This window comes from Piliocolobus tephrosceles, chromosome 16 (genome assembly GCF_002776525.5).
Source record: "Piliocolobus tephrosceles isolate RC106 chromosome 16, ASM277652v3, whole genome shotgun sequence".
Lineage (NCBI taxonomy): Eukaryota > Metazoa > Chordata > Mammalia > Primates > Cercopithecidae > Piliocolobus > Piliocolobus tephrosceles.
This window is the reverse complement of record NC_045449.1, coordinates 57,088,455-57,114,550: the sequence shown is the minus strand read 5'-3', so window position 1 is coordinate 57,114,550 and position 26,096 is coordinate 57,088,455. Positions and strand designations below refer to the sequence as shown.

Below are 26,096 nucleotides of genomic sequence, written 5' to 3'. Positions count from 1 at the left end.
TAACCAGCTTGCTTGTTCCATTCTCTCTTTCCATAGTCTGTTCAGTTCTGGCACTGCTCTGAAGGTACAGGATACAACTAGGGAGGGAGCACTTAGCTAATATGAAAGTACAACAGTTCTGGGATACACTTGGGGCTAAGGGAAGCCTGAGGAAGAGCTGAGTCGCTTTTAAACAAATGAGAAGGTCCTTGATTAACACAGTGAAAAAAGGTTCTAAGGGATACACATAAAATATAATGGGGAGTAAGTAGGAAGAAGACGGTAATACAGAATGTTAATGTTAAGTAGTGACCGAGACTCATAGCCCTGAATTAACATTGTTCATTCAGACTGACTACATAGTTCCACTCATTGAAAAAAAGGTTCTCTGTCTTCTACTAAGTGTTCAGTGCCTTTCTCAAATAATAGAGCCAGAATTTTCTTAGAAATCTTTGTAGCTGAGCTAGGAAGTAAGTTGGGACATACTATTATGGTTGGTAGTTACAGTTCTCTATTTATATATGAGCAAGGAATTTTATGCTTCTTTTTGGAAAAGACTCAACTTGCCTGGAACTTTTCATAATGTACAACTCATACGGTTTGGATCTGTGTCCCCGCCCAAATCTCATGCTCAGTTGTAATCCCCAATGTTGGAGGTGACTGGATCATGGGACAGATTTCCTCCTTGCTGTTCTTGTAATATGAGTGAGTTCTTGAGAGAACGGGTCATTTAAAAGTGTGTGGAACCTCCTCCTCCTGCTCTTCCTCTCGCTCTGGTCATGTGAGGTGCTTGTTCCCCCTGTGCCTTCTGCCATGACTGAAAGCTCTCTGAGGCCTCCTCAGAAGCCAAACAGAAGCTGCTATGCTTCCTGTACAGCCTGCAGAACCATGAGCCAATTCAACCTCTTTTTTTAATAAATTATTTAGTTTCAGGTATTTCTTTATAGTAGTATAAGAATAGACTAATACAACAGCATTCTAGGATTCTAATATGGCATGGTAGTTGGGGATCAACATAGAAGGTTCTAGGATAAAAAATTTACTGTCACTACACAAAAGTGAATAATCTTTAAAAATTAATATTAAAATCTTCCATAGTTACTCATCTTTCAGATGAGCCATTTCCCCTATAATCACACCTGATGACAGATGCTGATGGTCTCCCAGAGAACAAAGAATGGGGTAGGAAAGGGAAATGGGAATGGCAAGAGGCATTACACTATCAGCTACATAAGGAATAATTATCAGTGAGATAATCTATCCAGGCCTTCATGAGGAAAGTAAGAAAAGCAAACATAACTTTGATTTTATAGTCTGGACAAAGTCCAGATCATGACATATTTTGAAGTCAGAACGTTCAACTATTCTGCAAAAGTCCCAAGTTTGAACTATTAAGGAGCAATTTAGCTGTAGTAAAAATACCCCTTGACATCAATTTTGAGGAGAGTAGCTGCTAAAGAATGATGACTCCCTATTTCAACCACTTAACCCTCAGTATCATTTCTTTCTTTCATTTTTTTTTTTTTTTTTTTTAGAGACAAAGTCTCACTATGTTGCGCAGGCTGGTCTTAAACTCTTGGCCTCAAGCAATCCTCCTGCCTCAGCATCCCAAATTGCTGGAACTACAGGCATGAGCCACCATGCTATATCATTTCTGATATAGTTTGGCTGTGTGTCCCCACCCAAATCTTATCTTGAATTGTAATCCCCATGTGTCAGGGACCTGGTGGGAGGTGATCAGATCATGGGGGTGGTTTCCTCATGCTATTCTCGTGATAGTGAGGTAGTTCTCATGAGATCCGATGGTTTAAAACTGGTAGTTCCCGTGTGCTCGCTGTCTCCTGCCGCCTTGTGGAGCAGACACTTGCTCCTCCTTTGCTTTCTGCCATGATTATAAGTTTCTCAACGCTTTCCCAGCTGTGTGAACTGTGAGTCAATTAAACTTCTTTTGTTTATAAATTACCCAGTCTCAGGTAATATCTTTATAGCGTGTGAAAACGGACTAATACAATTTTTTTTTTTCACTGAGTTTGCTAGTGGTGTTGCAGAATTATTCTTTAGAAATGTAGCCACCTGGTGATTCTTCTATGAAATGGCAGCCAGGATATTGTGAAAATACTGAAATTCACGGGATGTGGAAAAGCTGAATTCTTGCCTGCCTTCCACTTTTACAAACCTATGGATGATGATTTCTGACAATACAAATTACACTGAGATATACCCATTTTAATAACGTTTTTTAAAACTAAGACTGTAAGAACTAACACTTCAAACTAAAATTCTTTCAAAGACTTCTGACTGAGAGAAAAGACTTTTTGTAGTTTGATGATATATTTTATAGGCTGTTTCTGAATTTCTATGTGTTTTTGTACACTTTGGGAGCAGAACTAAGCAATTTGAGGAAGATGAATCTTCTCCCAGATTCAAATAATATATACATGCACATTACCCTAATACAAAAGAACAGCTTAGTCAAAAAAGATGAATGGAAAATTTAAATACTGTCAGAGCAGGATTTATTTTCATTTCAATATATACTGGAGTAAATATTGATTATTTAACAACAACAACAACAAACTTACCTGCTACTGAATTTGGCCTTGGCATGAGATACAAAGGAATAGACTGTACTGATTGAGATAACACTGTTTCCAAATTTCTCTCTGGAATCTTATTCAGACTATAGGTGGAAGCAGTCATGTTTTCATCTACTCGATACAAGCAGGAGTCCATGCTGGATTTTTGAGATTGCCAAGGTTTTATGTTTCCTCCAGATCCTAATTCCTTACTGCTTTCCCCAGCATATTTTGTGCGTTCCACATTTTCAGAATAGCTTGTTAATGTAGCTGGAAAAAAAAGAGTAAAATGAATTTAATAAAGCCACATACATACAGTTATTAATCTTTGACAAAGTTGATAAAAACATACACTGGGGAAAGGACGCCATTTTCAAAAAATGGTGCTAGAAAAACTGGACTGCCATATGCAAGGGAATGAAACTGGACTCCTATCTCTCACCATATGCAAAAATCAACTCAAGATACACTAAAGACTTAATCCTAAGACTGGAAACTAAAAATACTAGAAGAAAACCTACAGAAAATTTTTCTGGACATTGGTTTAGGTAAAGAAATTATGACTGGGACTTCAAAAGCACAGGCAACAATATCCCTGATGAATATCGATGCAAAAATCCTCAAAAAATACTGGCAAACCAATCCAGCAGCACATCAAAAAACTTACACGATCAAGCTGGCTTCATCCCTGGGGTGCAAGGCTGGTTCAACACATGCAAATTACCATAAACGTAATTCATCACACAAAGAGAAGTAAAGACAAAAATCACATGGTCATTTCAACAGATGCAGAAAAGGCCTTCCATAAAATTAAACATCCCTTCATGTTGAAAACTCTCGATAAACTAGCTACTGATGGAACATATCTCAAAATAGTAAGAACCATTTATGCAAACCCACAGCCAATATAATAATGAATGGGGAAGAGCTGGAAGCATTTTCCTTGAAAACCGGCACAAGACAAGGATGTCCTCTCACTACTCCTATTCAACACAGTATTAGAAGCTCTGGCCAGGGCAATCATGCAAGAGAAAGAAATAAAGCATATTCAAATAGGAAGAGAGGAAGTCAAACTGTGCAAATGACATGATCCTATATCTAGCAAATCCCATTATCTCAGCCCCAAAGCTTCTTAAGCTGATAAACAACTTCAGCAAGGTCTCAGGATATAAAATTAATGTGCAAAAATCACAAGCAGTCCTATACAACAACAATAGACAAGCAGAGAGCCAACTCACAAATAAACTCCCATTCACAATTGCTACAAAGAGAATAAAATACCTAGGAACACAGCTAACAAGAGGAGTGAAGGACCTCTTCAAGGAGAACTACAAACCACTGCTCAAGGAAATCAGAGAAGACACAAACAAATGGAAAAACATTCCATGCTCATGGATAGGAAGAATCAATATCATGAAAGTAGCCATACTGCCCAAAGTAATTTATAGATTCAATCCCATTCCCATTAAACTATCACTGACATTCTTCAAAGAATTAGAAAAAACTACTTTAAAATTCATATGGAACCAACAAAGAGTCCGTATAGCCAAGGCAATCCTAAGCAAAAGGAACAGAGCTGGAGACATCATGCTACCTGACTTCAAACTATACTAGATGGCTACAGTAACCAAAACAACATGGTACTAGTACAAAAACAGACATAAAGACCATGGAACAGAATAGAGATCTCACAAATGAAGACCACACATCTACAATCATCTGATCTTCGACAAACCTAACAAAAACAAGCAATGGGGAAAGGATTCCCTATTTAATAAATGGTGCTGGGGCTGGGCATGGTGGCTCACACCTGTAATCCTAGCACTTTGGGAGGCTGAGGCAGAAGGATCACTTGAGATCAGGAGTTTGAAACCAGCCTGGCCAACATAGTGAAACTGGTCTATACTAAAAATACAAAAATTGGCTGGGCATGGTGGTGCCTGTAATTCCAGCTACCTGGAAGGCCGAGGCAGGAGCATCGCTTGAATCTAGGAGGTGGAGGTTGCAGTGAGCTGAGACAGTAGCACTGCACTCCAGCCTGGGTGACAGAACGAGACTGTGTCAAAAAAAAAAAAAAAAAAAAATGGTGCTGGGAGAACTGGTTAGCCATATGCAGAAAACTAAAACTGGACTCCTTCCTTATACCTTATACAAAAATTAACAAGATGGATTAAAGACTTAAATGTAAAACCCAAAACTATAAAAACACTAAAATAAAATCTAGGCAATACCATTCAAGACATAGGCATGGGTAAAGATTTCATGATGAAAACATCAAAAGCAAATTGCAATAAAATCCAAAATTAACAAATGGGATCTAATTAAACTAAAGAGTTTTTGCACAGCGAAAGAAACTACCATCAGAGTGAATTGACAACTTACAGAATGGGAGAAAGTTTTTGCGATCTATCCATCTGAAAAAGGTCTAATGTCCAGAATCTACAAGGAACTTAAGCAAATTAAAAAAAACAAAAACAAAAACAAACAATCCTATTAAAAAGTGGGCAAAGGACACAGACAGACACTTCTCAAAAGAAGACATTCATGCAGCCAACAAACATACGAAAAAAGCTCAACATCATTGACCTTTAGAGAAACGCAAATCAAAACCACAATGAGATAACATCTCACGCCAGTCTGGCGATTATTAAAAAGTCAAGAAACAACAGATGCTGGCAAGGCTGTGCAGGAACAGGAATGCTTTTTTACACTACTGGTGGGAATGTAAATTAGTTCAACCATTGTGGAAGACAGTGTAGCAATTCCTCAAAAACCTAGAACTGGAAATACTATCTGGCCCAGCAATCCTATTACTGGGTATATACCCAAAGGAATAGAAATTATTCTATTATAAAGATACATGCACACGTATGTTCATTGCAGCACTATTCACAATAGCAAAGATATGGAATAAACCCAAATGCCCATCAATGATAGACTAGATAAAGAAAATGTGTTACATATACACCATAGAATACTATGCAGCTGTAAAAAGGAATGAGATAATGTCATTTGTAGGGACATGGATGCAGCTCAAAGTCATTATACTAAGCAAACTAATGCAGGAATAGAAAACCAAACACTGCATGTTCTCACTTACAAGTGGGAGCAGAACAGTGAGAACATATGGACACAAGGAGGGAACAACACACACCGGGGTCTGTGAAGGAAGGTGAGGGGAGGAAGAGAATCAGGATAAATAAGCTAATACATGCGGGGCTTAATACCTAGGTGATAGGTGGAGCAAGCTACTATGGCACACATTTCCCTACATAAAAGACCTGCACATCCTGCACGTGTATCCTGGAAATTAAAAAAAAAATTAAATTAAAAATAAAAGACAAAAACAAAACAAAATTCTGACTTGCAGTGTTTGCTGATCTCCATGGTATAAATGTACACTTGGTGGCTGATTTCAAGCTATCTATGACTTAACAACTGACACATAAAATTACCAAAATCTTAAAAACTGGATCTTGCTGGTGCTAGCTGGCCACAGCACACCACTGGCGAGAGGAGACAGAGTCTAGATCAGACTGGAACTCGTAAACCATATTAAAGGCATTAGATTTTATCCCTGTTTATCCTAAGGGCACCTGAGGCATATGATTAAAGGCTTTTGAGGGACATAATTAAACTTACATTTTGGAAAGATTACTTTGGTTCTAGCGAGTAGAATACATTACAGCAAGGTGTTGCCACAGGCCCCCTATGGTGGCTGGTGATGCCCAAAAAGACTCTTTCCGTAATATTTCTAAATGCATGAAATAAAATGCAAAAACAGGAGAAACCAATTATGTTGAAAAACAGTAATCAAAATAATAAAAAACAGATTTGTGACACAGTAATTTGTGAGTTTCATTAACATTAAATAAGATCTAGTGCAAGTCTAACTACTGTATTTTCAAGGGTGGTGGTAAGTGTGATATTTTGTGATATCTGCAATTAACATGAAAATATCTGAGGTAGCTATTGGTGACAAAGTCACAAAAGCTTCGAGTGTGTCTGTGGTTTGTTACCTACATTCAAAATAGAAGTTCTAAATTTCAATTAGAAATAGAAAAAAAATGAAAATGTAATCTTTTTTTACAATCCAAATTCATGAATCTCCTGCATCAGAGGGTTACCTGATTGAAAGCAAAAAGATAAGTTAGGTTTTATAGCAATCCAAGTTAGAAATGTTGACCTGTATTAAGAAATGACAAAGGAGATGAAAAAGAATGAATGGATTTGATAATTTGATTAGATGTACAGAATGAGGTAAAAATACAGTCATGAATAATATCCTGATTTCTGGCTGGGGCAAATGGCTCAATGGTGTACCACCTACTTAGGGAACACAAGAAGAGAAGCAGGATTAAGAGGAACATAATTTTAGCTCAGGAAACATATAGAATTTGAAGTGTCTATGGGACATTCAATTAAAGATGTACAGTAGACAGTGAGATAATTAAACTGCAGCTCAGGAGAACAGAGAGTCAGATGGCAAAGGTATTAACCTTAGGAGCAGACTACTAGCTCTTAAGAAGTTTGTAGAGTGAGGTAGAGGAAGGCCTAAAATGAAATCCGTTGAAACACAATTAGGCAAAGCAAGAAGTACCTGCATAGGAGTCTAAGAAGGAACAACCAGAAAGAAGAGGAAAACCAGGAGAGTGTGGGCAAGTCAGGCAAGAGTTTCAAAAAGGAAACATGCGTCAGAAAACATCAATTGTAATGAGAACTAAAAATCGTTATTGGCTTGATCTATATGGAGGTGATCTAGATAAGAATACCCTGGGTAGAGTAGTATAGGCAGAAACTGGAATGCCAATAGTTACAAAGTGAGAGGAAGATGAAATTAAGAAAAGGTGAGGACAATTCTTTCAATGGGTCTGTGAAGGGTAGAGGGAGATAAAAGTTAAGATGCAAAAAGACTTCATCATGTTTAAGTCCTAATTAAAATGGAACAAAACAGGGAGAAAGAAAGACATAGGAAAGAAAGGAGATATATATGAGGATGGTTCCTTCAAACTTGGATATGATGATTGTCTATAGGACATCAGCTTGAGATGATCAGCTAGAACTTCCTGGGCACTGTACTGTGAAATGAGGCAGAAGGTTCACGGTGGTGGAGGTTAGAAGGGACTACCACGTAAGACCAATGATAACATGACCTCTCTCCAATTGCCAGAGGCCTAATGGACACTCCTTCCACTAAGGCAATATGAAATGTACCGGTGGCAGTGGTGAGGAACACTGACATCTTTGAGAAGCCTGAACGTGACCATCCTCTCTAAGTGCAGTTAACAGGGAGATGCTATCATAGAACTGGGGTCTCTAATATCAGTGAGGATAGAGGCCAGTTGGCTGCACGTAATTCTCAGATACACGGAGGATATATTATGGTAAAGATCAGCAAGGCTGGGATGGATGCGGTGGCTCATGCCTGTAATCCCAGCACTTTGGATGGATCACCTGAGAGGTCAGGAGTTCGAGACCAGCCTGGCCAACATGATGAAACCTTGTCTCTCCTAAAAATGCAAAAATTAGCTGGGCGTGGTGGTGCATCCCTGTAATTCCAGCTACTTGGGAGACAGAGGTGGAAGAATTGCTTGAACCCGGGAGGTGGAGGCTGCAGTGAGCCAAGATCACACCACTGCACCCCAGCCTGGGTGACAGAGGGAGACCCCATCTCAAAAAAAAAAAAAAAAAAAAAAAAAAAAATCAGCAAGGCTGGAGGAGCAACCAGGGTGCTTTGACTAAGTATCAGTGGTGACGGTTAACAGATGAAAATGTTTCTAGTGGCAAGATGGTTGAACAGATTAGGATGCTGCTTACTTTATTTTTAAAAAAGAGGCTAACATCAGGCATAGTGGAAAACTGCAGTCCCTTAGGTTTCAGATCTAAATTAGTTCACAGTCCAGAATTCACTGGTCTAGGATTGAAAAGGAAGTTGGAGTTCTCTGGGTTAAGGGCTTTGCAATCACTGTAGTAAAATATTCCTCTGATTCTCACCCAAAGAAAATTGTGGCTATGTGTCACGGTAACTATATATGTGTGCTTCACTGAGGTAAAATACACATAACATAAAACTATCCACTTTAAAGTTGAGGTAGGAGATCAGCACCCATCTGTAATGACCCTGATGATTAAAAACAGGATGCAGTAAAGAAAATGACCAAAATCAGAAGATGGTGATGATGATGTGATCTCTGGTTGCCCTCACTGCTCGTTATTAAAGACATACCACTGCTGCCATGACAATTTACAAATGCCATGGCAATGCACCATGGCAATGACCTGAAAGTTACCTTATATGGTTTCAGGAACTCCTTGCTCCTTTTCTAGAAAAGTCTTAATACTCTGCCCCTTAATTATATATATGTGTATATATGTATATATATGTGTGTGTATATATATATATATATATATAATTAAGAGTGGGTATAGCTATAGCTAGCCAGCAATCTACACTGCAGCAGTGTCTGCTGCTGCTCCTGCTTTGGACTGCTACTGATGCTGTACACTGCAGCTGTGCTCCTCCGGGCTGCTCTGCCTATGGAGCAGCCACTTTGCTGTACTCTGCTACTCTGGGCTCCTCTGCCTATGGGATAGCCCTGCTCTCTCTATGGAGCAACCATTTTGCTATACACTACTGCTCTAATAAACCTGCTTTCTTTCACTGTTGGCTCACTCTTGAACTCTTTCCTGAGAGAAGCCAAGAACCTTCTTGGGCTAAGCTCTAATTTTGGGGTGCACTTGCATCAAAGTGAACAAATTGAATGGTACCTAGTACATTCCCAATGCTGTGCAACCATCACCTCTATTTAGCTCCAAAGAAAACCTCATACCCATTAAGCAGTTACTATCATGCCCACCCCCTCAGATCAACCACTAATCTGCATTTTGTCTCTATAAATTTACATATTATAAGTATCTACTATGAAGGGAATAAATAATATTTGGCCTTTTGTGTCTGGCTTCTTTCACTTAGCATGTTTCTGAGATGTGCCAATGTAGCATGTATCAGTGCTTCACACCTTTTCATCACTGAATAATTTTCCATTGTGTATATGCCACATGTGTTTATCCACTCATCTGTGGGTGGGCATCTGGACTGTTTCCACCTTTTGGCTATTGTGAATACTGCTGCTGCGAACATTCATGTAGTATTTGTTTGACTACCTGTTTTCGATTCATTTGGGCCTATGCCTAGGAGTAAAATAGCTGTGTCATGCTAGTGTGTGTGTGTGTGTGTGTGTGTGTGTTTAATCAGTTTTAGTAAGGTATAATTTACATACAGTAAGATTCATACTTTAAGTAAAAAAAAATGCAGTTTTGACAAATGTATCCAGTTATGCTGTAATCAACTTTCCATCATCTCATACAGTTGCCTTCTGACATTTTGCAGTCAATCCTCCACCTTTACCCACCACTGTACACCTTGGCAACTGCTGATTTGCTATCTATGATTATTGTTTTGCCTTTTGTGGAATTTCACACAAATAGAATCACATAGTATGTAGTCTTTAGTTTCAAGCTTGTTTTATGTAGCAAAACACTTTTAACATTTATCCATGATGTTGTACTAGTTCATTCCATTTTTAAAAAATGGATATATCACAATATTTATCCATTTGCTAGTTGATGGCATCTGAGTTGTTTCAAGTTTTCAGCTGCTATACAGTCTGTATGCTTGTGTCTTCTAAAACTCATACATTGAAATTCTAACCCCCAAGGTGATGGTATTAGGAGGCAGGGCCTTTGGGAAGTGATTTGGTCCTGAGTGGGGTTGATCCCCCTATACAAGGGTACCAAAAAAGCTCCCTTGCCCTTTCCATCATGTGAGGATGATGCTGTCTACGAAACAGGAAGTTGGACTTCACCAGACACTGAATCTGCCTCGATCCACGACTTCCCATTCTCCAGAACTGTGAGAAATATATTTCTATTGTTTATAAGCTACTCAGTTTATGGAATTTTGTTTCATCAGCCCAAATGAACTAAGACCTCAGCCACTATGAATAAAGCTGCTCTGAATATTCAAGTACTGGTCTTTGCACAGACATGTGATTTTCTTTCTCTCTTGTACATACCAAGGAGTAGGAATAGCATGGCTAGGTCAAATGGAAGATTTTTGTTGAACTTTATAAAAAAATGCCTAAGGGGTTTTCAAAGTGGCTGTACCATTTTACACTCATACCAGCAGTGTCTGAAAATTCCTACTGCCCCTATATCTTTGCCAATCCTTGCCAATCTCTTCATATGCTTTCATCTATGAAGTATCTTTTCAAATCTCTTGCTCATTTTATTGAAATTCAATAAAATAGATAGAACAATAAAATAGAACTCCTTTATGAGATAAGTGGTTTGAAACATTTTCTCTTCATCTATAATTTCCCTTTTCATTTTCTTTTCTTTTTCTTTTTTTTTTTTTGTTAATTTTCTATGAGATGGAGTCTCACTCTGTTGCCCAGGCTAGAGTGCAATGGCATGATCTTGGCACGCTGCAACTTCTGCCTCCCAGGTTCAAGTGAGTCTCCGGCCTCACCCTCCCGAGTAGCTGGGATTACAGGTACACAACACCACGCCTGGCTATTTTTTACATTTTTTTTTAGTAGAGATGGGGTTTCATCATGTTGGCCAGGCTGGTCTCGAACTCTTGACCTTCAGGTGATCTGCTTGCCATTGCCTCCCAAAGTGCTGAGATTACAGGCTTCAGCCACCATGCCTGGCCCTTTTCATTTTCTTAATAACTTTTGAGGAGTAAATATTTTAAATTTTGGCAGTCAAACATCAATTATTTTTCTTTTAAGTTCAAGATTATGTTCAATTAAAAAAATCTGTCTAACACAAGGTTACTTAGGCTTATGTTAAATCTATTATTTCTCCTTGAAGTTTTATAATTTTAGCTCTTAGGTTTACGTCTACAATCCATGTTGAATTTCTGTATATGGGGTAGGATAAAGACAGTGTTTTTTCTTTTGTGTATGGATATGCAAATATTCTGATATATAAAAATATAAATATAAATATATATATAGATATATTTGTTTTTTGAGACGGAGTCTTGCTCTGTCGCCCAGGCTGGAGTGCAACGGCACCATCTTTGCTCACTGCAACCTCTGCCTTGGGTTCAAGTCATTCTCCCGCCACAGCCTCCCAGGTAGGTGGGACTAGAGGAATGCACCACTATGCCTGGCTAATTTCTTTGGAGATGGGGTTTCATCATACTGGCCAGGCTGGTCTCGAACTCCCGATCTCAAGTGATCCACCCGCCTCAGCCTCCCAAAGTGCTGGGATTACAGACGTGAGCCACCGCGCGCCTGGCCTGTAATATTAATATTCGCTGAAAAAAATACCCTTTTCTCACTAAAATGCCTTGACTCCTTTGTCAAACATGAGTTGCTAGTATATCTGTGGGTCTATTTATGGACTTTTTTTTTTTTTAAATGAGACAGAGTCTTCCTCTGACACCCAGACTGGAGTGCAATGGCACGATCTCGGCTCACTGCAACCTCTGCCTCCTGGGTTCAAGCGATTCTCCTGCCTCAGCCTCCTGAATAGCTGGGATTACAGGCACGTGCCACCATGCCCCACTAATTTTTGTATTTTTAGTAGAGGAAGGATTTCACCATGCTGGCCAGGCTGGTCTCAAATGCCTGATCTCAGGTGATCCACTCGTCTCGACCTCCCACAGTGCTGGGATTACAGGCATGAGCCACTGCATGCAGACTATTTTTGGACTCTTTATGTGGTTCCACTGGCCACGTTTACAGCAATAACACACTGTTTTCAATTCTGTAGTTTTTCTTTCTTTCTTTTTTTTTTTTGAGACAGAGTCTCGCTTTGTTGCCCAGGCTGGAATGCAGTGGTACCATCTCGGCTTTCTGCAAGCTCCGCCTCCCGGGTTCATGACATTCTCCTGCCTCAGCCTCCTGAGTAGCTGGGACTACAAGCACCAGCCACCACGCTCGGCTAATTTTTTTTTGTATTTTTAGTAGAGAAGGGGTTTCACCATGTTAGCCAGGATGGTCTCGATCTTCTGACTCGTGATCCACCCACCTTGGCCTCCCAAAGTGCTGGGATTACAGGCGTGAGGCACCGCACCCAGCCTGAGTTCTGTAGTTTTATGGTAAACCTTCAAATCAGGTAGTATAAATCCTCCAACTTTGTTCTTTTTCAAAATTTGTTTTGGCTATTCTACTCCATACAAATGATAATATCAAGTCATTAATTTCTTTTTTTAAAAATTGTTTTTATTTCTTCTAAGAAAAACGGATACATGTGCAGAAGATGCAGGTTTGTTACATAGCTATACATGTGCCAGATCGTTAATTTCTACTGAAAACCATGGTGGGCCGGGTGTGATGGCTCATGCCTGTAATCCCAGCACTTTGGGAGGCTGAAGTGGGTGGATCACCTAAGGTCAGGAGTTTGAGACCAGCCTGACCAATATGGTGAAACCCCCGTCTCTACTAAAAATACAAAAAATCAGCCGGGCATGGTGGCGTGTGCCTGTAGTCCCAGCTACTCAGGAGGCTGAGACAGAACTGTTTGAACCTGGGAGGTGGAGGTTGAAGTGAGCCAAGATCACGCCACTGCACTCCAGCCTGGGTAACAGAGCGGGACTCTTGTCTCAAAAAAAAGTAAAAAAAAAAAAAAGCATGGTGGGATTTTGTTTGGGATTGAAAAACTTTTTCTTAGGGAGCTAGGTAGTAAATGTTTTGGGCTTTGTGGGCCAGGAGGCAACATCCAGATAGTTATGTATCTGGATGTTACATATCTGGATGTTACAATAATTTATGTTTCATATAATATTTATATAATAATTTAAAATGCAACAATTTAAAAATATAGAAACCATTCTTAGCTTTCAGGAGATAAATAGGTGGGGAGCCAGATTTGGCCTACCTGCCATGGTTTACCAACCCCTGAAATAGATCGATTTAGAAAGAATTGACATCCTAACATAATGGAGTACTGTGATCTTTGAACATGTTATATTTTCCCACATATCTTTGTTAATTTTGCTCAGCATGTTTTGTACTTTTCATTGTACAGTCATGTATTTTTAAATTTATCTCTAATTATTTCACTATTCAGTGCGTTGTAAATGACACTTTTATTTCAATTTCCATTTTTTTGTTGCTAGTACAGAGAAATACACAATACTTTTTTTGCATATTGATCCTATACCCTGAGACGCTGCTAAACTTACTATTCTTTTTTTCTTTTTTGAGATGGAGTCTCGCTCTTGTCACCAAGACCATAATGAAGCGGTGTGATCTCGGCTCAGTGCAACCCCCATCTCCTGGGTTCAAGCAATTCTCCTGCCTCAGCCTCCCTAGTAGCTGGGATTACAGACACCCACCACCATGCCCAGCTAATTTTTGCATTTTTAGTAGAGACGGGGTTTCGCCTTGTTGGCCAGGCTGGTCTCGAACTCCTGACCTCAGGCTATCCACCCACCTCAGCCTCCCAAAGTGCTGGGATTACAGGGGTGAGCCACTGCATCCAGCCAACTTACTAGTTTCTACTAGTTATTTTTGGTAGATTTCTTACACTTTATACACTATGAGTATCATGTCAGGAAATAATGATAGCTCTACTTTTTCCTTTCTAATCTAGATGCCTTTTATTTGCTTACTTTATTCATCTTATTTCACTGATTGAGACTGCCAACACAATATTGAATAACAGTGATAGGTGTAGAAATCTCTGTCTTGTCCATGATTTTCAAGGGAAAGTATCCAGGTTTTCACCATTAAGTATGAATTAGATGTAGGTTTTTCATAGTTACCCTTTACCAAATTTAAAAAATTTTAATCTATTGCTACTTTAACTTTTTGTCGAATTTTTGCCCTCCTCCCCATGGGATCTTGCTCTGTTACCCAGGCTGGAGAGTGCAATGGCATGATCATAGCTCACTGCAGCCCCGAACTCCTGGGATCAAGCCTTTTGAGTAGCTAAGACTACAAGTGTGTACCACCACACTGGGCTAATTTCTAAAAATTTTTGTAGAGACAGTATCTCGCTATGTTGCCCAGGCAACTCTCGAACTTCTGGCCTCAAGCAATCCTCCTACCTCGACCTCCCAAAGTGCTGGTATTATGGCGTGAGCCACTGTGCCTGACCAATGCTTTTTTTTTTTTGTATCTATCAGATGACCATACAGTTCATCTTTTTTAGTCTGTTATTAATGATTAACTACACTGACTAATTCGTGTATGTAGAAACCACCCCTGTATTCCTGGTATAAAAACCAACTAGTAATGAGCCATCATCCTTTTTATATATTATTAGATTCAGTTTGTTAGAATTTTGTTAAGAACTCTGCATTCATGAGAGATAATTGGTCTGTCCTCTCCTGTTCATGTCACGTCTTTGTCTGGTTTGTTCTTAGGGTAATAATATTGGCCTCCTAGTTTTCCCTCTTTAACTTCCTGGAGGAGTCTGTGTAGAAAGGTATTACTCTTTCTTAAATGTTTGGTTGAATTTACCTGTCAAGGAATCTGGACCAAAAGTTTTCCTTGTGGCAAAGTTTTAAACAACAAATTCAATTTATATTTAATAATACAGCTATTCAGGTTCTTTCTTATCAAGTAAGCTCTAATAGTGTATTTATTTCAAGAACTTGTCCATTTAATCTAAATTGTTAAATTTACTGACATTAAAATTGTTTAAGTTTCTTCCCAGTGTAAAAAAAAATTTTTTAAAAGTACAATTGTTTGTGACATTCCTTTAGTATTCTTTTAATGTCAGTGGGGCCTGTAATAATGTCCCTACCCCATCCTTAATAGTGGTAATTTATATCTTCTTTATTTGTCCTAGTCAGTACAGGTAGAGGTTTATTGATTTTATTGATTTTCTCAAAGAACCAGCTGTTAGTTCATCGTGTTTCTCCATTGTGTTTCTGTTTAACTGATCTCTGCTCTGTATGATTTCCTACCTTCTGCTTACATTGGGCTGAATTTCTTATTTTTTTAGTTTAAGTGGAAATTTAGTTCACTGATTTAAAAACTTACTTTCTAAAAAAGGCACTTAATGCTATACATTTCCTCCTAAGCTCTTTAGGCATATTCCACAAATTTTGATATGTTTTCACTATCATTTAATTTAAAATACTGTTAAATTTTCACCTTCTTTTGACTGAAGCATTATTTAGAAATGTGTTATTTAATTTCCAAAGATTTGTGAAATTTCCTGATATGTTTCTATTACTGATTTCTAGTTTAATCACACTGTGGTCAGAGAACATTGTTTAGTTTGAGTCCCCTTAAGTTGACTGAGACTTGTTTTACAGACCAGAATATGGTCTGTCTTGGTGAACCTTCTAAAAAAAAATCTGTACTCTGCTTTTTTTGGGTGGACTATTGAACTATTTTTACTCACAACACTTCTGATAACACATGTGTGAATTTTTGCTACCACCCAACAGTCAATGTGCCAATTCTCTGGACACCAACTGGTGCCCTACGATTCATGTGAATTCTAACACAAACTACCCAGAGTTAGCACCAACTCCACAGGTTAAGGACTTAATTCCACAAGGCTGTCCTTACTTTGCATGCCAGCTGTAACTCCCAGGTTGTCATCTGTATTTCTGACCAACTGGCTACAGAGTGGGGATTCGCACAACCTCCTCCTTGAGTTCAGTAATTTAATGGAATGGTTCATAGGACTCAGGAATGCACTTTACTTACTACTACTGTTTTATTATAAAGGGTACAACTCAGGAATAACCAAATGGAAGAGGGGCAGAAGGCAGGTATGAAAGTATGTGGAGCTGGTCGGACATGGTGGCTCAGGCCTATAATCCCAGCACTTTGAGAGGCTGAAGTGGGAGTATGATTTGAGGCCAGGAGTTCAAAGACCAGCCTGGGCAATATAGTGAGACCCTGTTTCTAAAAAATAATAAACAGAATAAAAACGAAGAGCAGGAGGACATTCCATTTTCCTAATGTAAGCACTGATGTTATTTTGCACTTTTGTTGTATTATTTGCACAAACCAAACATATCTGTCATTACATGGCTGACTTGTTTTTCCACCTAGGTATTTCTTCAAGCACCATTCCTTCTGCTTGAATGAACATATTTCTATAGCTATTTTTATGTATGGCAATATAGATGATATCCAATTATAGATACTCTAATAATATCAAGAGAAGAACACAGGAAGAAGCTCAGCAGGAATTATAAAAGTCATTTTGCCAAAATTAATCATAGAGAACTTAAGAGAACAAAATTAGTGAATGGAGAATTCTAATCTCATTCAAAATCCAATAAAGTTTCATCTTGTACCCAATAGTCACTCTAAACACTGCCAAAAAATGAATTTAAAAAATGCCAGGTGTTCTCAGCAAACTATCACAAGGACAGAAAACCAAACATCGCATGCTCACTCAGAGGTGGGAACTGAACAATGAGAACACTTGGACACAGGGTGGGGAACATCACACACTGGGGCCTGTCGGGGGCTGGGGGGCTTGGGGAGGGATAGCATTAGGAGAAATACCTAATGTAGATGATGAGTTAAGGGGTACAGCAAACCAACACGGCACATGTATACCTATGTAACAAACCTGCATGTTGTGCACATGTACCCTAGAACTTAAACTTTAATAAAAGAAAATAAAACAACAACAAAATGCCAGGTGAGCCCTTCATTCCCTCCTCCCCCATCACTAAGTTTTCCTTCCTTTTATAAACATTTATTGAGAATCTACTATGCTACCACATGCCAGTCACTGGACCAAATGCTACAGATTAAAAAATGAACATGGCAGTTTCCGCTAACAAGAAATTAACACTCAATGGGGGGAAAAGTAGACTCAAAAAGTAAGCCTAATACCATGTGTTCAATTTAATAATACAGATAGGCACAGGTATTACTGGGAAAGTGGAGTAATAATATGTACTGAATAGCAGTTGAAGTACAGAGCTGAGGAAAGGTGGGAGGAGTAGTAGTGGTGGTGACAGAACACTTCTCAGCTGAATTTATGATAAAAGATTAGAGAAGATAATCTTTTATCTCCTCTAATGTGAGGAGGAGAGAGGATATCATAGTAAGAGTGATCAATATGAACAAAATCACAGAAATGAAAAAAAAAAAACCTGTTGTTGCTAGAACAATAAATCCAAGGCAAAAAGAAGTGGGAGAGAAGGCTGGGGAAACTGGCCATCACCAGACCATGAAGGCCTAGGTCAAAGGAAGCCTATCAGTCTACAAAATGTAAATTCATTTACCTATAAGTCTAACAGGCAAATGAGAGCCAAAAGAGTGATATGGTCAGACTTTGTTTTCAAGAAGTTCACTTTATCTTTTAGGTAACTGGGAGTCAAATGAGTAATTGATTTTCAATTAATTTACTTTGGTTGCTGAATGAAAAACAACAGAAAGAACAAGATGAAAAGCAGACAACAAGATCTGTATTAATCTAAGTCTGAGATGATGAGGACCATGGAAGCAATGTTATGAAGGATGAAAATAAAATACAGGCATGAGAAATATAAGGAGAGGGAGGAGGCAAGGGCTACTCTCAGGTTCCTGAGTAGGTAGTGATGCCATTATAAAAGGATATTTTGGAAAACTTTATGCCAAAAAATTTTAAAAACATTAAAAACTACAAGGAAACTGATTCAAGAAGAAAAAGAAAGCCTAAAATATTCTATAGTATTAAACGTAAAACATAGAAATAGTAGATAAAAATCAAAATTTGCATTTATTGCATGAAGACAGTGCCCTGATTATTTTAAGAGCAAATCTGACTAAATATTAAACAGATAATTTCAAACTTCCACAAACTATTTTGGAGGACAGAAAAAAAGGTTACTCTTCATTACATTGTGTTGCTCTATAAAATGTTTAGTTGTTTAATAATTATATCCCTATAAAGACTTCTCATATAAACCACAATTTAGATACTATGTTAAATCCTGAGAGTAAATAAAGTAGAAGACATAAATCTTGACATTAAGCAGCTTACATAAAGAAAATAAATACATAACTAGAAATAACTACACTGGTTATTGGCAGTGGGTCTCGTAAGTGTAGAGGAGGGAGGTAGAGAGTGCAGAAATCCAGAGAAGGGAGGGATAATCAGAGGCTGCTTCATTAAGAAAGAAAGATCTGGTTTGTGTGATTATTCTTGGACATGTGTCCATGATGAAAAGAATGTAATGAACAGAGAAATTGTGGAACCAAAAATCAGAGCTCAAAATACGAAATAGAAGTCAAGGAACAGAGAGTCATCCCAGCAGGGAAAGCAGACAGTAACAACTGAGAAAGATGACAATAGAAAGGCTGAGAGTGAGCCTTGGGGAGTATTTACATTTGGATGAACTCAACCTATTTTATAAGGCTAACATAATCCTTGATAGCAAAACCTGACAATTGCAGAACCAGAAAAGAGAATTTCAAGTAAATCTCACTCATGGATATAGATTCAAAAATCCTAAACAAAGTGTTAGAAAACAAGTTGATTTATTTAAAAATGTATCATAACTACATGTGGTTCTAGGAATGCAAAATCACGTTAATATTTGAAAAATTAATGTAGTTTACACCATCGAGAGAATAAAGGAGAAAAACTATTTCATCACCTCAACAGATATTTTTAAAAGCATTTGAAAAAAATTAGTATTCATTTATGGTTAAAAATACATAACAAACTGGAAATAAACATTTAAAAAACCTGATAAGGATGTCTGCAAACATCTACAGGAACATAAAACTTAACAGTAAAATACCGGGACTGGGCGCGGTGGCTCACGCCTGTAATCCCAGCACTTTGGGAGGCCGAGGTGGGTGGATCACAAGGTCAGCAGGTCGAGACCATCCTGGCTAACACGGTGAAATCCCGTCTCTACGAAAAATACAAAAAAAACTAGCCAGGCGTGGTGGTGGGCGCTTGTAGTCCCAGCTACTTGGGAGGCGGAGGCAGGAGAACGGCATGAACCTGGGAGGCAGAGCTTGCAGTGAGCCCAGATCACAACACTGCACTCTAGCCTGGGCGAGAGTGAGACTCCGTCTCAAAAAAAAAAAAAAAAAAAAAAGAAATACTGAAAGCATTCCTTTAGGCCGGACGCAGAGGCTCATGCCTGTAATCCCAGTACTTTGGGAGACTGAGGTCGGTGGATCACGAGGTCAGGAGTTCCAGATCAGCCTGGCCAACATGGGGAAACCCTGTTTCTACTAAAAAAAAAAAACAAAAAACAAAAAATTAGCCAGGTGTGGTGGCACGTGCCTGTAATCCCAGCTACTCGGGAGGCTGAGGCAGGAGAATCGCTTGAACTCGGGAGGCGGAGGTTGCAGTGAGCCGAGATCGCGCCACTGCACCCAGGTGACAGTGCGAGACACCATCTCTCAAAAAAAAAAAAAAAAAAAAAAGCATTCCTTCAAAAATCAGTTACAAGATAAAGATGACTGCTTCCATCACTATAATTCTATGTGCCAGAGAATTAGCTGGTATAATAAGGAAAAAAAAAAAGTGTGGCCGGGCGCAGTGGCTCATGCCTGTAATCCCAGCACTCTGGGAGGCTGAGGCAGCCAGATTGCTTGAGCCCAGGAGTTCAAGACCAGTCTGGGCAATATGTTAAAATCCTGTCTCTACAAAAAAATACAAAAATTAGCTGGGTGTGGTGGCATGCACCTGTAGTCCCAGATGCTCAGGAGGCTGAAGAGGGAGGATCACTTCAGTGGGAGTTTGAAGTGGAGATTGCAGTGAGCTGAGATTGCAACACTGCACTCCAGCCTGGGAAACAGAAAGATTCTGTCTCAAAAAAATAAAAAAAAAAAAAATCAGGAAGAAAGAAAGAAATCAGTCAATAAATAATACATGATATAAGGATAGGTAAGGAAAACATAAAAATGTCACTATTTGCAAACAATATGGTTGCGTATGTAGAAAACCACAAAAAACCTATAAATTATTTAATAAGAGAATCTGCTACAGTGCTGAATACAATATACAAATCTCTACATATTTCTATGCAACAGCTAAGAAGTATAATGAAATAGACATAACACTGACAAATGCATAAAAATATAAAGCATCTAGGAAAAAAATCTTTGAAAGGATATACCCAGACCTTATTGAAAAATTAGAACATTTTATTGAAAGATATTAAAGAAGCTCTAAATGAAAGAGATAAAAAATATATTCCTGGATTAGAAGATTTAATATTGGAAACAGTTGTAAATTCATCACTCATTGATCTATGGTTTCAATGCAATTCTAATAAAAATCTCAAAAGGGGTTCTTCATGAATTTGGCAAATTGATTCTCAAATTCATTTGGGAGAAGAAATGGTACAGAATAGCCAGGAATCCTCAAGATGATTATCAAGATAGGGGACTTTGTTTACCAAGTATCAAGATTTATAGCAGTTGTAATTAAGACAGTACAATATTGTTATAAGGAGAGACTGATTTACCAATGGAATGAATAAAAGTTCAGAAAAAGACCTAGACATTTACGGAAATTTGCTTTTGGCAGCAATATACTGCATATGAACATGGTAATGGAACTAGTTATTTGTATAGAAAAATATAAATTTGTACTCTTGTACCAATTCTAGGTGATTTTAAGGACTTAAATGACAAAGTTTCACAAAAATGTCAAATACAAAGGAAAAAAAATTGACATTAAAATTAAGCATTCCTATTAAAAAATAAAGATTTCCTTCAAATCTGCAAGGAAAAGACAAATCACAATAAGAAATGAGCAAAAACTTGAACAGGCATTTCACAAAAGAGGAAATCTAAATGGCTAATATGTGAAAAGATTGTTTAACCTCATCAGTAATCAAGAAAACACAAATTAAAATTGCAATTAGATAACTTTCATATTATCCAGGTTGGCAAAATGAAACCTGACAATATCAAACATGGGAAAGATCTATAGCAAATGGAACATTCTACAGTATATTGCTTGTGGCAGTATTAATTAGTATAATTTCATAAAAGATGAAATTATTTTATAAAGTTGAAAGAGGCATATTTCTAATAACCTGACAATTTCATTTCTAAACATTCTGAATCATGCATATGACTAAGGACACAAGCTCAAGAATAATCACAGCAGCACTATTTGCAAGAGCAAAAATCTGGAAACAACTTTTCATCAACAGAATGAATAAATAAATGAAAAAATTATATTCACACAGTAGAATATAATATGGCAATAAAAACAAGCAGACTAAAATGCAACAACATGAATGTATCTGAGGTACATAACACTAAGCACAAGAGAAATCTGTGGCCGGGTGCGGTGGCTCACGCCTGTAATCCCAGCATTTCGGGAGGCTGAGGTGGGAGGATCACAAGGTAAAGAGATCAAGAGTATCCTGGCTAACAAGGTGAAACCCCATCTCTACCAAAAATACAAAAATTAGCTGGGCATGGTGGCAGGAGCCTGTAGTCCCAGCTACTCGGGAGGCTGAGGCAGGAGGATGGCGTGAACCTAGGAGGTAGAGCTTGCAGTGAGCCGAGATCACACCACTGCACTCCAGCCTGGGCGAAAGTGCCAGACTCTGTCTCAGAAAGAAAAAAAAAAAAAAAAAGAAATTTGCATAAATAAGCTTTCAGTTATATGAAACTGAAAACATGAGATCTAAATAATAAATTAGGGATACAAATGTGGCAAAATCATGAAAGAAAGTACTGGAATGATAATCACAAAATTCAGATGACCTCTTAGAGTAGGGTATGAATAGAGAAATGGGAAGACATACAGAAGAGGGCTTTAGAGTATAATACAGGTCATTTTTGTTATAGGGTAAGAGAGGTAGTCAGGTATTTACTAAATTCTTATTGTCTATACTATACACATATTGATAACTATTCTTTTAAAAATGTTTTACTGTGGTAAAATATACACGACATAAAATTATTTTAGCCATTTTTAAGTGTATAATTCAGGCGCACTAAGTATATTCACAATGTTGTACAAACATCAACATTATTCATCTCTAGAACTTTTCATCATCCCCAACTGAAATTCTGTATCTATTAAGCAATAACTTCCCATTACCACATCCCACCAACTCCCCATGCTGCTGCAGCCCCACTCAGTATTCTCTATTCTACTTTTTGTCTCTATGATTTAGCTATTCTAGTATTCCATTCATATGAGTGGAATAATATATATCATACAATCCTTTTGTGTCTGGCTTAATTCACTTAGCATAACATTTTCAAAGTTCATCCATGTTGTAGCATACATCAGAATTTCACTTCTTTTTAAGGTGAATATTTCATTGCATGTATATGTCACATTTTGTTTGTCCAGTCATCTGTCCATGTTCGTTTATATTATTTCCACTTTTTGGCCGTTGTGAAAATGCCACTATGAACATCAGCATACAAGCATCTGTCCAAATCCTTGCTTTCAATCCTTTCAGGTATATACCTAGAAGAGAAATTGCTGGATCATATGGCAATTATATGTTGAACTTTTTGAAGAACTGCCATACTCTTTTTCCACAGCAGCTGCATCATTTACATTCCCAGCAGCAATGTATGAGAGTTCCAATTTCTCCATGTCCTTGTCAACACTTGTTGTGTTCCACTTTCTTTTTATAATAGTCATCCTAATGGGTATGAAGTAGTATTTTATTTTGGTCTTGGTTTGTAATATACTGTAGAATGTTCCATTTGCTATAGATCTTTCCCATGTTTGATACTGTCAGGCTTCATTTTGCCAATCTGGATGATATGAAAGTTATCTAACTGCAATTTTAATTTGTGTTTTCTTGATTACTGATGGGGTTAAACAATCTTTTCACGTATTTATTAGCCATTTAAGTTTCCTCTTTTGTGAAATGCCCGTTCAAGTTTTTGCTCCCTAAAGACTAGCGATGTTGAATAACTTTTCATGTGTCCATTGGTCATCTGTATATCTTCTCTGGAGAAATGTCTATGTAAGTCCTTTTCCCATTTTTGAATTGGTTTGTTGTTGTTGTTGAGTTGTAGGGGTTCTTTATATATTTTGGATATTAATCCCTTATCAGATGTATTATTTCCAATATCGGTGGGTTGTCTTTTTGCTCTCTCTTTTTTTTTCTTTTTGAGATGAAGTCTTGCTCTGTCACTCAGGTTGGTGTGCAGTGGTGTGATCCCAGCTCACTGCAATCTCTGCTTCCTGGCTTCAAGTGATTCTCCTGCCTCCTGAGTAGGTGGGATTACAGGCTTGTGCCACCATGCCTACATAAGTTTTACATTTTCAGCAGAGATGGGGGTCTTGCCATGTTGGCCAGGCTGGTTTTGAACTCCTGAGCTCAGGTGGTCCACCTGCCTCAGCCTCTCAAAGTTCTATAACCTGTCCTAAAGTTACAGGTGTGAGCCACAGTGTCCGACCTTTTTGCTCTCGATAGTATCATTTGATGCACAAAAGTTTTAAATTTGCATCAAGTCCAATGTATTATTTTCTTTTGTTGCCTGTGTTTTTGGTTCATATCCAAGGAATCAATATCAAATGCAATGTCCAAAGATTTCCTCCTATGTTCTCTGTTCCTCTCCTATATCGAATCCATGAATACAGGATGTCTTTCTATTGAAGTCTTAAAAATTTCTTCAGCAATGTTTTGTAGTTTTCAATGTATGAGGTTTTTTTTTTTCTTCTTTTGCCTCCTTGGTTAAATTTTGAGTAGTTTTACAGTTTTTTACTACCATGTTTAGGTCTTTAATCCATTTTAAATTTTGTACATGGTAGACGGTAAATGATCAACTTCATTCTTTTGCATGTCAATATTCAATTTTCCCACTACTAATTGTTGAAAAGACTCTCCACGCCACGTGATCTTAGGATCCTTGTCAAAAACCATCTGACCATATATGCTAGAGTTTATTTCCAGTCTCTTTACTTTTGTTTATTTATTTATTTTTGAGACAGGGTCTCGTTTAGTTGCCCAGGCTGGAGTGCAGTGGCTTGATCTCAGCTCACTGCAACCTCTGCCTCCCAGGTTCAAGTGATTCTCCTACCTCAGCCTCACCAGTAGCTGGAATTACAGGCTCTGGCCCATGCCTGGCTATTTTTTGTATTTCTAGTGGAGACGGGATTTCACCATGTCGGCCAGGCTGGTCTCAAACTCCTGATCTGTCTGCCTCTGCTTCTCAAAGTGCTGGGATTACAGGCGTGAGCCACTGTACCTGGCCCCCTATTTCTGGTCTCTTTATACTGCTTTGATTACTGTAGCTTTGTAATAAGTTGTGAAATCAGGAAATGTGAGTCCTCCAATTTTGTTCTTTTTCAAGATTGTTTTGGCTATTTGGGGTCCTTTTAGATTCCACATGACTTTTAGGATGAGTCTTTCTTTCCTTTTTTTCTTAAATAGAAACAGAGTGTCGCTAGGTTTTCCAGGCTGGACTTGAACTCCTGGCTTAAATGATCCTCCTGCCTCAGCCTCCCAAGGAGCTGGGACTACAAGTTCACACCACCATTCCCAGCTGGATGTTTCTATTTCTGCAAAGACTATTGTTGGGATTGTGATACAGATTGCTTTAAATCTGTAGATTGCTTTGGTAAATATCGTTACTGTTTGGACGAACAGAGGCAAGATGGTGCACTTCCGGGTTCTTCATCACCAACTTTTCCCGCACGCACGAAAATGCAGCCGGCGCCCGGGAAGGTGCAGATCAACTGGGCATGTGCCAGGTGACGTCAATCCGAAGAGACCGAGATTTACCTGGTCGCACCTGCGGAACGCCCCCCGACACACCCGTGCCCCGCCTATTGCCCTCCCACTCCTAGAAAAGCCGCTTTCGGCCAGCGTCCCGTGCGGCCTTCCTCAGTCCCTCACTCCGGTCGGGACTGTATTAGGAACTCCATCCAAGAGCTTCACCGGGTGACTCTCTTGGCCTCCTTTGCCGGAGGCCGACAAACCTCTCCCCACCCACCTTCTTCCCCTAAAGCTAGGTGACCAAAAATAAATTTGCAGTTTTGTTCCTACCCTTGCCTACTCGCTGGTTCTTTTGTGCCCGCTCTGGTGGTCTTAGAAAAACAAATCAGTTACCTTCTTAATATTAAGTCTTCCAATCCATGGAGACAGGATATCTTTCCATTTAAGTCTTAAAATTTCTTCTGCAATGTTTTGCAGTTTTCAATGCAGAATTTTTTTTTTGCTTCCTTGGTTAAATTTATTCCTATTTTATTCTTTGTGATGTCACTGTAATGAAATTGTTTCCTTATTTTTCTTTTTGGATTTTTCATCTTTAGGATATAGAAATACAACTTGTTTTAGTGCTGATTCTGTATCCTGCAACTTTGCTGTAAAAATATTTTTATTGGCCAGGCGCAGTGGCTCAAGCCTGTAATCCCAGCACTTTGGGAGGCCAAGATGGGCGGATCACGAAGTCAGGAGATCGAGACCATCCTGGCTAACACGGTGAAACCCCGTCTCTACTAAAAAATACAAAAAAACTAGCCAGGCGAGGTGGCGGGCGCCTGTAGTCCCAGCTACTCGGGAGGCTGAGGCAGGAGAAAGGCATAAACCCAGGAGGTGGAGCTTGCAGTGAGCTGAGATCTGGCCACTGCCCTCCAGCCTGGGCGACAGAGCGA

The 26,096-nt window shown here is 38.6% G+C and overlaps 1 protein-coding gene across 3 annotated transcripts in view; it reads right to left on the bottom strand.

The window, feature by feature from the left end:
• TANC2 (tetratricopeptide repeat, ankyrin repeat and coiled-coil containing 2) overlaps positions 1 to 26,096 on the bottom strand; it is a 469,283-nt gene that overhangs the window by 190,525 nt on the left and 252,662 nt on the right. For all 3 annotated transcript variants that reach the window (XM_026448069.2, XM_026448070.2, XM_026448071.2), the window contains exon 7: positions 2,562 to 2,825. In XM_026448069.2, coding sequence (XP_026303854.1) covers positions 2,562 to 2,825 — 264 coding nt within the window. The remainder of the gene's footprint in view (positions 1 to 2,561; positions 2,826 to 26,096) is intronic.